At 41.7% G+C, this 15,146-nt stretch overlaps 1 protein-coding gene across 2 annotated transcripts in view; it reads left to right on the forward strand.

Annotated features, from left to right (window-relative positions):
- Positions 1-15,146, forward strand: part of LOC117428253 (EMI domain-containing protein 1) — a 75,511-nt gene that overhangs the window by 54,327 nt on the left and 6,038 nt on the right. For both annotated transcript variants that reach the window (XM_058994760.1, XM_058994761.1), the window contains exons 5-14: positions 1,453-1,514; positions 1,674-1,767; positions 3,861-3,905; positions 6,836-6,943; positions 7,700-7,828; positions 8,840-8,938; positions 9,089-9,141; positions 9,788-9,850; positions 10,503-10,547; positions 11,197-11,241. In XM_058994760.1, the coding sequence (XP_058850743.1) occupies positions 1,453-1,514; positions 1,674-1,767; positions 3,861-3,905; positions 6,836-6,943; positions 7,700-7,828; positions 8,840-8,938; positions 9,089-9,141; positions 9,788-9,850; positions 10,503-10,547; positions 11,197-11,241 (743 nt within the window). The remainder of the gene's footprint in view (positions 1-1,452; positions 1,515-1,673; positions 1,768-3,860; positions 3,906-6,835; positions 6,944-7,699; positions 7,829-8,839; positions 8,939-9,088; positions 9,142-9,787; positions 9,851-10,502; positions 10,548-11,196; positions 11,242-15,146) is intronic.

A 15,146-nucleotide genomic window follows, 5' to 3' on the forward strand; every position in this document is an offset into this window, starting at 1 on the left:
TCCGACACAAGAGGTCGTGGTTAAGTTGTGTGGAAGTAATGGGTTTGCAGTCAACAGACCAAGAAATACGCCCCCATGATCTGGAAATATTTAAATAGAGGTCGTATTGAAAAGGCTTTTATTGCAGAATGATTTAGGAACAAAGGGCAACTACTGTTAAAGAAGACGACAAACGTGCAGAATAGTTTAATCAATATCTCAGTTGTCAAAACAGATTTTTAAAAAGTAGTCTTTTGTAAAAAAAAAAGGGCACGTTATTTCAACCAATGACAGTTAGACTAAAATGCCAGTATATTTTATTCTGTCAACAAAAGCCTTTTGTTCCTGTAGTCTACCATGACGGAATGCTGGTGAAGGGCCCCATCGCTTCAGCCTTGAAGAAATCTGGGTTAGAGGAGATTTAATTGAAGTTTCTAAAGTCATAAACGCTGTATAGATAACCCAAGTCAATACTTCAAACTTAACAGAGAGTAGAACAAGAGGGCACAAAGTAAAAGAAGTTAATAAATCCATAAAATGGTTTCCAGGTGAAGTACATTCAGCTTATGAAACTAGCGTTGCCTAACACATCAGTGTACTCTCGCAAAAGATTCAAATCAATTAATAGACAGCCTGTGTTTTGAGGGAATTGTTTAAGAAAATCTGTACAGGTTTTGTTCCCCTACTGTTCTGAAGCTGTATACGAGTTTTATGAATAACGAGTCGCTTTTTATAGAAACAAACACCCACCCATCCTTTCAAGAAAATGTTACTTAAAAACAATGTGCTTGGGTCCCCTAGTGTCTCCCCTGGTAAAAGCATGGCTGCCTGGTGTGCAGGGTGAGTCATACAGTCAGGGGAGCGCAGGTTCACGTCCTGGCTATGCAATGTCACCAGTCTTCACTGGTGCACCTGTGGGTTAGGGATGCAAAACCGTCAGGGACTGTTTCTCCTCATTGTGCTACAGCTAACTCTACTGGGCTGGAGCCTGATGAGCTCAAGTGTACACCTGCAGGGCTGGCCTTTGTCACCCAGAGCCTGGTAGCTTGCTGAGTTCCTAGGTGTAAAGAGGCAATTGGCTTGGCTGTGGGACTGGAGGACGCCCACTGACATTCACTTCTCCTGAGCTGTATGAGAATTGCTGCAGGAAGATCACACACATAGCTAGATTCCATCAGATGAGCTGAACAGCCTCTTCTCAAGCCCAATGTTTCACATTCTGATGCAAGCTCAGTATTTAGGGGGTTAGCATGTCTGTATAATTCTTTCTAGAGGGAAATAAGACTCACAGCAGAACAGTTCCAACAATGACATGCTTTACCATTAACTTCATTACATTTGCCTGAACTTGTAACCCCTGTGGTTTTTCTAATTAAGTTCAGGTGAGACTAATTAACTCCCATGAAAACTTGGCACGGCCCAGCCTGCTCTTGTCTAATCAGAATTGTCAGTTTCCTTCTATTTTTGTTGCAGGCTGTTTGAACTGCAGTCGAATCACTGAGCTGACTAATAAACTGAACTCGCTGGAAGACAAGGTAACCCGAATCATTCTTAAAGGAATGCATTTGCAAAGCAAAATAAAGCATTGCCCATTTTTATCATTATGTTAAAGCATTAAAAAACAAAACAAAACAAAAAAAAAACACTTTATTGCACTATGAAGACCTGTTTGCCTTTTTGTTCCTGTTTTGTAGGTCCTGTTTCTCTCCACCGCCCCCGCCACCCCCCATGGAAACCTGCTGGGGGCGCTACCTGCGCAGGGAGTCCCTGGGATCCAGGGGCCAACAGGTACGGCTGCTCATTCTTTGGGGTTCAGGTGACAGACAGCAGATTTTATTATTAGGAGCTGTATCTCCCTTTTGGATGTTGGTTTCAGTAAGGTTGGGTAAGATAGCATACCTGGCCGAGATTAGGTGCTTGGTTGGCAGGTGCTTCCATATCCAACAGCACAAATTCTGTGTTCTTATTATCTAATTATGTGAGGAAGTCTCAAACATTCTGGAGAACAGCCCTGTTTACAGTAATATGGCAGGTTTTTAGTCCAGGTTTGGTTCATCTTGATTTTTTTAATTGATTTGTTGTATTGTTTTGTATTGACTGCCGTTTGTCTTGATTGTTTTAATTGATTTGTTGTATTGTTTTGTATTGACTGCCATTTGTCTTGATTGTTTTAATTGATTTGTTGTATTGTTTTATATTGACTGCCAGACTCCTTTCACTTGTTCTCTGCTGTAAGATAGATTTGAATCCAGGCCTCCTAAGCTGGTTTGTGGGCCATCCCAAGTCATTGATACAAGACTAATGACAACAAAAGTTTACCAATCACTTCTGGAGGACTGAAGATGTCTTTCCATCTAGTCTCCGTGTGGCCGCATTGTGGAGCCTGACCAATAGGGGTCACTGAAACACAGCGAAAACATGAATGCATGCAACCTGCCAGTGGTCTGATACTGATGACATATCCATTGTAACAATTACATTTTCAATAGCCCAGACGCAACAGACAGAATGTGGAGTTTCTCATCTCAAGCCGTCACACTTCAGCACCTTTCCACATTCTCCCTGCCCCTAGACCTGTTACCTGGCAGGGACGGCCTCGAGAGTTTTTCATAAAGAGCTGCTTCTCAACATGAAAGCTTTCCCCTCCAGGACTGACTTTAACTTTCTGAAATTATAGACCCCTCTTTTCTCTTTAAAACACTGGCCAAAAAGAAAGTATGAAACCGAAGAGGCAGCCAGAGGGAACTGCATTGAGAGAAGTTATTAACAAAACAAATCATCCGGAACTTCAAACACTCAATCATGAAATAATGAGGTGAAACTTTCATAAACTCAATGAAATGAAGCAGCTGAAATGTTCAGCTAATAGTTTTACAAAAGGACTGGACTGTGTGGTTTTGGTACGAGGCAGTGTGAGTTTTGTGACACACTGCTGACCCCTACAGGTGAGATGAAGTAATGGGCTCTGAGCTTGTGAAGAAAGCACTTGTCCCAGAGTTCCTTGTTACAGTAACACTCCATGCTGCTCAAGTTAGCAATACTAAAAGAAACTTAATACATTCAGCTGGTCTTTTTACACTGGTAAAGTACAAAAGACTCCTTCATTTTCTCTGGTGGTTTGTCGTGTAACATAGATTTGCAGGTTGAATAGTAAATACCAAGCAGTAATAAATACTGCCAGCTATATGGCCCTGCTTGGAACTCTCAGTAAAGATTACCATGGAAACGGCTGGCCCGAGTGCCAGGGATTCTATTCTTGTCTTCTACGAGATAAACAGCTTTATCTTGACAACCTTCAGGGAGGAAGTTTGTCCTGTCGGACTGAAGAAGTCTCCAGGAAACAGCTAGTCTCTTCCTGAGGAACATTTATTACTATGGATGGGCAGATTTACATCTTCCTGTACTTTATCCAATGCAGTGTACTCTACTTTTCACACGTTGTTGGCTTATAGCAACCTCTGCCACATTGTGATGCTTGTAATCATTCAAAGTCCTGTTGGTCAAATATTACATTGTAATTATTTTTCTCTATGTATTTCAAGGTTTATTTATTTACAACAATTGAACAACGATACACGCCCACAGAAATCATGGTTTTGATTCATAATGCATTCCTTTTGCAGTCATTTTTTTAAAATGAATGGATTTTTTATTAGATTGTTTTTCAGTGCTTTATAAATGCATTCAAGTGAATTTACATTTGTTGTTTCCCTCCATTCTGAATGTTGTTAGAACCCACTTGGCATGTCTGTGCAATCCAGCTTGAACACACGAAAGAAAGTCATTTTTGAAAATCATTTTTGGAAGGAATTTCAACTGTGGGTAAGAGTGTCCAATTAAAATTGTTTCTACATTTCTAAACAAATTTTTTTGTATTAAAGGTCCTCAGGGAGAAAAAGGCCAGGAAGGACGTCTTGGGAGAGATGGTATGTAGATCTTGAACTGGTTTTCATACTGGGAATCTTGTACTGGATCCTGTAGCTCTAGAAACTGAAACTCAAAATGATACCTCAAAATGCCCCAGCATGTCACTTTAAAAGTAAATATACAGACGTGCTCAAATTTGTTGGTACCCTTAAAGCTCATTGAAATAATGCTTCATTCCTCCTGAAAAGTGATGAAATTAAAAGCTATTTTATCATGTATACTTGCATGCCTTTGGTATGTCATAGAATAAAGCAAAGAAGCTGTGAAAAGAGATTAATTATTGCTTATTCTACAAAGATATTCTAAAATGGCCTGGACACATTTGTTGGTACCCCTTAGAAAAGATAATAAATAATTGCATTATAGTGATATTTCAAACTAATTCGTTTCTTTAATTAGTATCACACATGTCTCCAATCTTGTAATCAGTCATTCCGCCTATTTAAATGGAGAAAAGTAGTCACTGTGCTGTTTGGTATCATTGTGTGCACCACACTGATCATGGACCAAAGAAAGCAAAGGAGAGAGTTGTCTGATGAGATCAGAAAGAACATAATAGACAAGCATGGTAAAGGTAAAGGCTACAAGACCATCTCCAAGCAGCTTGATGTTCCTGTGACAACAGTTGCAAATATTATTAAGAAGTTTAAGGTCCATGGAACTGTAGCCAACCTCCCTGGGCGCGGCCGCAAGAGGAAAATCGACCCCAGATTGAACAGAAGGATAGTGCGAATGGTAGAAAAAGAACCAAGGATAACTGCCAAAGAGATACAAGCTGAACTCCAAGGTGAAGGTACGTCAGTTTCTGATCGCACCATCCGTCGCTTTTTGAGCGAAAGTGGGCTCCATGGAAGAAGACCCAGGAGGACTCCACTTTTGACAGAAAAACATAAAAAAGCCAGACTGGAATTTGCTAAAATGCATATTGACAAGCCACAATCCTTCTGGGAGAATGTCCTTTGGACAGATGAGTCAAAACTGGAGCTTTTTGGCAAATCACATCAGCTCTATGTTCACAGACGAAAAAATGAAGCTTTCAAAGAAAAGAACACCATACCTACAGTGAAACATGGAGGAGGCTCGGTTATGTTTTGGGGCTGCTTTGCTGCGCCTGGCACAGGGTGCCTTGAATCTGTGCAGGGCACAATGAAATCTCAAGACTATCAAGGCATTCTGGAGCGAAACGTACCGCCCAGTGTCAGAAAGCTCTGTCTCAGTCGCAGGTCATGGGTCCTCCAACAGGATAATGACCCAAAACACACAGCTAAAAGCACCCAAGAATGGATAAGAACAAAACATTGGACTATTCTGAAGTGGCCTTCTATGACTCCTGATCTGAATCCTATCGAACATCTATGGAAAGAGCTGAAACTTGCAGTCTGGAGAAGGCACCCATCAAACCTGAGACAGCTAGAGCAGTTTGCAAAAAACCTTTCCCAGATGCAGTATACAATTTGATTAAGGTACGGTACAGCATAATAAAAAAAAACATGACAAACCTTGGTAAACTGTGGTAATAGTGGAAACATGAGAAACACATGGGAAAAACATGCAAATTTACTGTAGTGAAACTTTTACTATTCACATAGAAAAATATCTTAATGGAATATGTATGGTGTTAAAGAACCCCTTTGTGTAAATAGTTCTCTAGCAAACTAAAGAGACTGTAAGATGGTTTTCTAGCACTGTGTATTTGTTGTTACATATATTCCTCATCCCTCTAATCTGTAATAGAGTAGCAAGCATTGAGAGTCTGTTGCTTATTACATGCACAGATCATATAACTCCCATGCTGTGCTGGTTTCAGGTCAAATACTGTAACGACTGCAAAGTTCAATTAACATCATTTCTTAGCTAAGAAAATAAAGCAGAATGCATTTTTGGATTTATTTTTACAAAACCATGGCGACGTGTTACTCAGGGGATGGACAACAAATGAAAAGCACCTGCCATCTGTAGCACACACTTGCGAAACTCCCCGGTGACTCCCTATGTTCCTGCCAATCCATCATTTTTCGCACTGCGGATCCTCAGCAAAGCCACCAGACCTATAGTGCCAGATGACAACACAGATCTGAATGGCTCCACTGCAGACCCGCAGGCGCCCTATCAGCTACAGGGGTCGCTGGTGCACGGTGAACCGTGGATTCCCCTGCCGACCTAATCCCTCTCTACCCGGGTGGCGCTTGGCCAATTGTAAACCGCCCCCTAGGAACCCCCGGTCACGGTCAGCAATGACATAGCCTGGATTTGAACCTGTGATCTCCAGGCTATAGGGCGCATCCTGCACTCCACGCGGAGCACCTTTTACTGGATGTGCCACTCGGGAGCCCCCTCTCCCTGTTTTAAGTCGCACATCTCACAGTTGTGCCCGTATCCCCGTATCTCTCGACAAGCCCCCGATGTTTCTGTATTTTGAAAAGGGAATTCTTGCTGTGCTGTGTTTGAAAAGCATGCTGTAGTTTTTAATGTTGTTAAATGTTTCAGCCAGTGCCTTCATCAGTGTAATTTGCTTAGGTATTTATTTTAGCAACATAAACCTAGTCTGGATAATGCCACAGCTGTTTTTTAGAGAATTTTACAGTACCAGGGTATCTAGCTGGGGTTGCATCAACCACTTATTAATTGGGGCCAGTGATTGATGCTATACAGGGTGATTCCCAGTGGCTGTAAAAAAACAATCTAAGTGTTGCTTATGACAGGTTGGCCAAATCAATTCTTGTAACTGTACAAAATTACACTGATGAAGGCATCAAACTTCTGTCAACTTGACTTTATTCTCTATAAATGAGAGTGGCACCATGAAGACTGAGAAGTAATTACCTGTTTGAAACAGCCTCAGTGTTCAGCCTCTGCTGAGCGGTTCTTTGAAGTCCGTTGCACCCGTGTTGCGGTTCTATGTATCTCATTATTGCTTTCCTCCTTGCAGGGCTTCCAGGTTCCAGAGGGCCACCGGGCCACAGCGGCCCCAAAGGAGAGACAGGGTTGCGGGGGCCCATAGGGGCTCCGGGGTCAAGAGGGATGAGTGGACCAGCAGGTCAGAGACGCTTTCCAGACTTAAGTTTAAAGGATTTGTAACCTATTTGTAGCCCAGCTTTTGAAAAGGTTGGATTTTGACCCTTTGATAATGGTGTTCAGAATGTGGCTTTACTGTCCCAGCCAGGTCATGTGAGGAGGGGGCCTGTGGGAATGAGCAGGCCTGCTCCTCAGACTGCCCTGCTCTGATAAGCTCCAGGAATAACCAGCTTGTTGCACAGGGAGTGTGAACTTGTGAATTCCTGCAGCTCGCTGAATCAGCTCAGTTTATCTTCATTAGAGCATCCGGGGCCAGGCAGTGGAAAGGCTGCACATTAACACTAATGAGAATTTAGAAAGTTCCGCACTAACAATCTGGCTTAAATCTGCTGCTCTGTGTGTGTTCTTTTTTTAATTATTATTATTAAGTAATTAGCTAATGGACTTTAAATATGCTGTTATTTTAGTGGTAATTCAAATGTAATTATGTATGAATGTACACACAATTTCCCAGTTGAATCCATGTCAAATTCATATGAAATACAATCAGAGATGAAATATTAGAGTTATCTTAACTATTCTCCTTCTGGTTTAAATTTTTGGTTTGTGTATCATTTTCTGTGTCAGTCACCCTGATGACTTTTTTTTAAACTCACTAGAGTGGTGCTGGTTCTTACTAATATAAAGACACCTGGCTGATCTACAGTAGCATCTTACATATATCTAATAATGTAACCTTCCACACGGGTGTCCTGACCTGTAGGTGTCTCCCACACAGGGCCTGAAGGACCCACCGGACCCCAAGGTCTCAAGGGAGAGAGGGGTCAACCCGGGCCCCCCGGACCCCCAGGACCCCCAGGACCAGCCAGCGCCACGATCCCAGAGTTGGGCTACCATCGCAACCACGGTGAGGAAAACTGACAAACAAGAGGAACATAATAAGGGTTGCCTCTGTTCTTTAATAACATGAGAAAAAATCATGTTAATGTTACAAAACGAGAAACAAGTGCTCCCGGAACTTGGATTATATTACCTAGCTGTTTGGTTCTGGTTTTGTAAAATTAACAGACGTTTTACCTCATTCAAAGAACAGGAGTTACAAAAGAAGCAAACGCTTTGAGGATATGGCCCATAGATCTAACAAAAGAATCCCAGTAAATCTTACCTCCAGACAAGCAAGGGTAAAGCCAGATATAGCACTCAGTGATTGTACACCATATAAAATAGTAAGGGGAAATACTTTTGTACTGCATGTGCGCTGTTTGTTCTATAATTCTTTCAATTCTTTGAACTCTAAGCACTCAATCATGAGCAGAAAGCCTTGTGTGCTTCAGGCAATACAGCCAGGCAGCACTAACTAAAAGCTGAGCTGTCAGGAGGTGACGGCTTCAGCACAGAGATTTAAACGCTGTTGTGTCTAGTGAGGCTCAAAGCTTGGTCGGGGGTTCTGTTCCAGACAAAAGGTAGCGGGCGAGTAAAACAATTTGAGAGTTTACCAAAATTAGCTGTGCAGGCAGGGGTCTGGCTCTCCCCCTGGGCTTCGACTGCGGGTGGCACAGATATATGCCAGTTAGCCAAGCGCATTGCAACACACTCTGTTTTTATAGACTTGGTATGAGGGGGAGGAGGGAGCTTCTATACTGGTGGTTGGCACCCCACCATAGCTTTAACTGGAAGCAAAGAGGTCTTTCCTTAGTGTACACTGCCATCTGGTGGTAGCAAAGCAGAACAGCAAACAAAACTGTTTTACTGCCATAATAACATCAGTGGTAGATAAGTGTGTTGTTTTAATGTAGATATGTAGTCCTCTAATTGCTTTGGCACAGGTAGCAACAAACCAGACAACCAGACTCTGCCATCCATGCTGTTTCCAATTTGTTGGAGTTCAGACCCTAAATCCCCCTCCCTCTCTCCCCAGGTGAGACCGAAGACCCCCTGCTGTCTAACACCTTCCTCAATTCTCGAGGGGCTGACGTCCGAGGACCAGAGGGACCGCCCGGAGCGCAGGGACCCACAGGTCAGTCAATTTGTACAGCCAGCCCCCCCTGCAGGCTATACATTTCCATTAGTCTGTCGTGTGTCTTGTTATGGCTGTGTCTTAGTGTCTGAATCCCAGAGTAGACAATGCATGTAATTAATCTGATCTCCTCTGTCCCTATTTTTTCAGGACCTGCTGGCCCCCAGGGACCCATGGGGCCTCCTGGATCCCCAGGACTGAATGTGAGTGTAGGGGAGGAAGGTATGAGGGTACAGCAAGGGGGGTTTGATAATGATAATTATTGAAACAGGTAACTGGACTCCACCTGACCTCCACATAGTTTCCTTTGGGCAGGTCGGACCCTATTTACTGTAACACAGGAAGTCATTTAGAAATACAAAAAAAAAACCTAACAAACATTACTGTGCAGGCTGTGCAGGCGTAACAAGCAGTACTACGCAGGATGCTCTCTGTAACCGTGCTGCTGAGGGCTGTACTGTGCAGGTTGCTCTCTGTAACCGTGCTGCTGAGGGTTGTACTGTGCAGGTTCCTCTCTCTGTAACCGTGCTGCTGAGGGCTGTACTGTGCAGGTTGCTCTCTGTAACCGTGCCGCTGAGGGCTGTACTGTGCAGGTTGCTCTCTGTAACCGTGCTGCTGAGAGCTGTACTGTGCAGGCTGCTCTCTGTAACCGTGCCTCTGAGGGCTGTACTGTGCAGGCTGCTCTCTGTGTAACCGTGCTGCTGAGGGCTGTACTGTGCAGGCTGCTCTCTGTAACCGTGCTGCTGAGGGCTGTACTGTGCAGGCTGCTCTCTCTGTAACCGTGCCTCTGAGGGCTGTACTATGCAGGCTGCTCTCTCTCTGTAACCATGTTGCTGTGTTCTTGCTTAGGGGTTACCTGGATCAGCCGGACTCCCGGGACCACAGGGGCCGAAAGGAGAGAAAGGAGAGCGAGTAAGTCTGAAAACCAGGGAGCGACTGCAGGGAGCCTGAGGATAAGACACGAGATTCCCATTGCAATACAGCGCAAGGCTTTTTTAAACTGAATCATACATAGAGTAGAGGCCAGATAGAGAGACTCGGTTTATGGCTGAAAACAATTGTATTGATTTAGATTTGTCTCTTTGACAAGCCTACAATTTGCACTTTAATCATAGAATGAATCAGCTGCTAAGGGAAGGGGTGGTATTATAGAAATGTATTCATGCTTGAAAGTGTAGTTAAAGTAAAGGGAACATTTCTGAGTCTGTGTTTTGTGTATGTTTAATTCTATTGGCCGACAGTAAAAAAAAAATATTTTAACTAACTTTTGATGGTATGTGAAGACATTGCATTAACTATATTATAACTTTTGAATTCCTAACTCCAACCCAATGAAACCACACAGGGTGAATAGCTTATTTTTCAGAAGCAAATCTAGTGAAGACCATCACTTTGTTGGTGTACATTCAGAAAAATGTTCTCCTTTTTATAGCAGGCTGAATAACACCCACATATACACAGATAACACGCATACAGACACCAATCTATCAAAGCTTCTCTAAGTCCAGTACGCTATGTATTCCTTTGTGCATAATTTCCCTGAAATGTCTTTTCAAATCCTTAGGGCACCACAGGGTATGAAGGAGAGAGGGGCTACCAAGGGGAGCCGGTAAGAACATGCCTGTCAGCCTCTCATTTATTTCTATAATATTACATGTACCAGTAAAAATGTCTGGTATATACAGGGTTAGACATTTCCACTAGTCCTGCTGCCAGTCCTGGGTTTCAGAACCTGTTCAGGTATATTATTGAAATCAACAGGTGTCAGGAGTTTGAACAATCAGGCCCCTGCTAAACTTGAATAAGCCTGTAGGTAGTTGTTCATGCAGCTATACGGGAAGGATAATGTTTAACAGGTGTTGCTCAAACTCCTGGCTATTGAATCATTTCAATATTATACTTAATTGATGGTCGAGTTTCTAACACTGTATCTACAATACATGTATGCATACGTGCCCTCTGAAAGCTATCAGGACTTAAGAATCATCCTAACAATCCAGAAATATAACATTTCTTCACTTTATTCATACACAAAAACATTTGTTGGCTTCATATTAGCGTGAATGTCCTCTGCAGCGGTCAGTGGATACATGACCTTGTCAAGCGGTCATGGGCCTTTGCCTGTGGCTCGGGACGCCTAACTGTTGTCAGTTATCTAGTAGCAGGTAATGACCATTTAATCGGACAGTAATGCTTATTTGGAGCCCCTTTAATTAGATTTACAGTATATCCCCAAATCGTGTTGTCTGTCTCCCCAGGGTGTGCAAGGTGAAAAGGGAGAACCAGGAGAGAAGGGTCTACCGGTAAGTGTCATTAAACCTGTGGCTTAGGGACTCACTGTCCCTGTACAGTATATAAGAAACATGATGACTGTATGTGGCCATGACCACAGTACACAGAGCTAACTAAATAGTTCCAGTAAATCTTACATACAGGGTGATTTAGAAAGTAAGTTTACCACCCCATGTTTAAAAATACAAAAAGAGTAACTGGATATTGTGAATTGCTTTACAAGATCTCCCAGAAGGAACGTGCGTATTTTCAATGTCGACTGTGTTCCTTCATGACTGAAATAAGTAAGAGATTCTGAAATAAATACCATTAGAAATCACATACACGTTTTCCATAATGTGTGCGTCTTTCACATTGGAAAATGGGAGATCTACCAAGTGATGGTAATACATATCAGGTGAGAATCAGTGCAGTTATTTTGTTTGCACCATGTACTTCAACTTGGTCCAAAACCTTATGCCTGTATATCATATACTTTTTATTTTCTTCAGATAAATCAAATTTGGCCCTGACTTCATTTATATAATGTCATTCAAATGACTTTATCATCAAGCTATATAAGACAAGGATAATCTATTTGAAACTGGAACCCAACTACAGTATATCCAAGCTTCCAGCATGAAATCATATAGAATTGTATGATGTGTTTCAAAATACCCGTAACAGTATTTGTGTGTGTGATGGTTTTAATAATCAGATGTATTGCTGACCTATTTACCTATGATGTTTTAAAATCTGTTTTAAGGTCTGGATTTATATTGGCTTGATACCAGAGCCAATTCCATTCATGTTTGCTTCTGTTTATGGACCAGAATACAGTCAAACCCACTTAATATGACTAGTATATAAAGAGAGTCAATGAGGACTCCTGATGATATCCCTGTGGTTAGTATCCCACTCCTGTTAATCACATTTATCAGTGAACTGATTTCCACCCCAATTCATATCACTTTGGGAAGTAAGAGCATTATAGAAGGCTTACATGTAAGCACATTACTGTACAGTCTTGAAATGTTCCAGGTATGAAGTATAGTAGCACACTATTGCATACAATGAAATATGTATGTTTACAGCTTTCTTGTGTCGTTACAATATGCTATCCGTGTACAATAGACTGTATGTTGAAACATCTTTTTATTCATGGACACTATTGTAATAAATACAGTACCTAGTGCTATATTTCGAGTTCCATGGCAATGGGCAATTATTATTAATTACCCATTTATAGAGTTGGGTTTTTACTGGAGCAATCTAGGTAAAGTACCTTGCTCAAGGGTACAGCAGCAGTGTCCCCCACCTGGGATTGAACCCACGACCCGCCGGTTAAGAGTCCAGAGCCCTAACCACTGCTCTACACTGCTGCCCATGGTTGTCTGTATGTGGTTGTGTGAATGCTTATTTTGCCAGGCTCTTGGTGAATTCCTGGTAAAGTCAACTCCACTTATCAATATTGTTTGCAGTCCTGTTGCAGTGATATTAAAAGGGTCTGACTGTATATATAATATTAAAGATGGGACGAATATTAGAATATTCAAACACTTCTTAAAATGAGTTTGACAAAAATGACAAGGTTTGCATTTATTCCTGTAACAGCATTTATTGACTTTAACAGAAATATATTATGCAAAGGAAAGCAATGCATACATGAATTCAACCAGAAACATCCTACTGTACAGAAGAGTATTTCGCTGTGTTTTTACATTTATGCAAAATGAAATAGTAATCAGAAATTCATGTAAATTCTGAAAGAACACAAACAACCATGTTTTGTTCCAGCACTAAAAAATATACAAATATATGCACAATATGTAGTACACGTTTACTTACGACTTCCTAGTGCATTTATCCTCCATATTAGAAGCTGAGTTTATTCTGGTATTGCTGCTTCAAGAGCAACTTGGTATGGGTATTTAAAAAGTACATCTCTTTTTAAAACTCAGAAGTTTAAAGCTCCCCTGTGGCCATAATAGAGCCCTTTAACATGTCTGCTGTCTAAGTGACCCAGAGTGTAACCAGGGATGTGTTTCCCTACAACACTCTGCCCCTAGTAGATGCAAGAGAGACCACATTTGGATGTGGATGTTCTTACTGATTAATTTCTTCCACTGGGGTTGACATGGGCGCTTTAAACATTAAACTACTGAGTTTAGAGTCCCTGGTGACAAAGTGAATCTACACAACACGAAGATGATAGTAGTTAAGGTAACTGTGATATTTCAGAGCAGTACCAAGTTGCTGTACACAGCAGGTTTATTCTGTGGTTTGCTGGTAGTCCAGTTTTTACTCATTGTCGTGTACCTTTCTCTTCCTATCCTGGTGGTGAGCTCTGCTGTTAAAATCCTGGAGCCGTTGTTGATTGCTGTCCTCTATTCCATCTGACCTGGCCCAAACCCATCTCTCTTCCCTTGTAAAGAACCGTCTCCATGGCTACCACTCACAGTCACTTTTCGGGCCTTAGCACTTGGCATATACACACACTTCATTTTTTTAAGTGTGGTGTACTAGGAGATAGATATTCTGAATTCTACAGTAGCCTTGTCATTTGATTTTTCCAATTTGACATATTTATCTCTGAGTTCACAAGACTTCACTATTACAATATGTACTGTTAAATTGATGTAATATTGTGTATTATTGGCAACACACCTTGAGTAGGTGAAAATCAGCTTGTATCTCACACAGCACCCTATACTATATATTATTGGTTTATTATACCAATGCTGTGATATCATTGGTATGTCAAAGTGTTGCCACTGTGCTGCCATTCTCCTCATGGCAGCCTCGTCCCATTGTAGCTGTATTTGGTACAGGATCATTTCCAATGAAGATCGTTGGTTGATACTGCTTTAGACAGTACATGTCTTTGTAAGTGTGTCTATGTCAAGGGCTTAATTTTTCTTCCTGCTTTCTCCTGAGTGGAAGGGTGGGGGGGGGGGGGGGAGGGAATTGATACAGCTCTGGAAATAGATGGCTATCCTCCGATATCCTATGATGCATTGCTGCATGTTACACTCACCCCATCGTGATAGGCTGTTCTGGAATCACAGCCTGTGCTCAATTTCTAACCTCGAACGCTGATCCTCACTCCACTGAATCAATGAAAATGGGACAGGACCAGTTTTTTTTTTCACATACCTAAAATCTATCAACTCACAAATCATATTATATATATATTTATGCTTCAACAAAAAGTTTTATCACATAGAAGATTTATGAAAGTTTATGTAGGGAAATATAGGGCCCTATTAAATAAGAAAGACATGCTCATTACAGATTCTCTATGCCCTGTAAGTCATTGTAACACAAAAGAGATCTAGCACACTATAATGAGACATTTCAATCTGCACCGTGAAACCAGTCTGTAAAACTCACCTTCATCTCGTTCCAATATCCAAACCGGGTCTGCAGCCGGTTCTATCTGAAGTCTACAATCCAGTCTGCAACTGGACACTAGATAAAAGTTAGAGATCAAGTTCTGCCAGCCCACAACCCTAACTGGGGCTGGTGATGTTGTTTTCTTGCAGTGTAAACCAGATGAAAAATATCAGGTTGAAACACAAATATATTAGGAAGTACTGAACAAACGTAAGGTGCAATATTCAAGACCACGACAGTGCTAGGATTTAGTGATACTGGTTCTGCTCCCATTGTGTTGTAAGAGCTTGCTAACCCTGATGCTAACAACCCTGAAGCATGTGCTCCTCCCACCTCATAACTGCACCTTGTTTAGTAACCTATCAGTGTCTATGTACTTGGAGAATGAAGAGTCCCAGGGATGCCTCCTTATTAACCTTTGGCTGGACGGATGACTTTGCCGGTCTGTATGCCCCTTGCTATAAGGCTTGCACATTCTCGTTGTTGTTTAAGGATTGCAGAATGTTTTTTTTTTTTTTTTAAGGGAATATGTATTTCACAA

The sequence above is a fragment of the Acipenser ruthenus genome, chromosome 21 (assembly GCF_902713425.1).
Source record: "Acipenser ruthenus chromosome 21, fAciRut3.2 maternal haplotype, whole genome shotgun sequence".
In the NCBI taxonomy this organism is placed as follows: Eukaryota; Metazoa; Chordata; class Actinopteri; order Acipenseriformes; family Acipenseridae; genus Acipenser; species Acipenser ruthenus.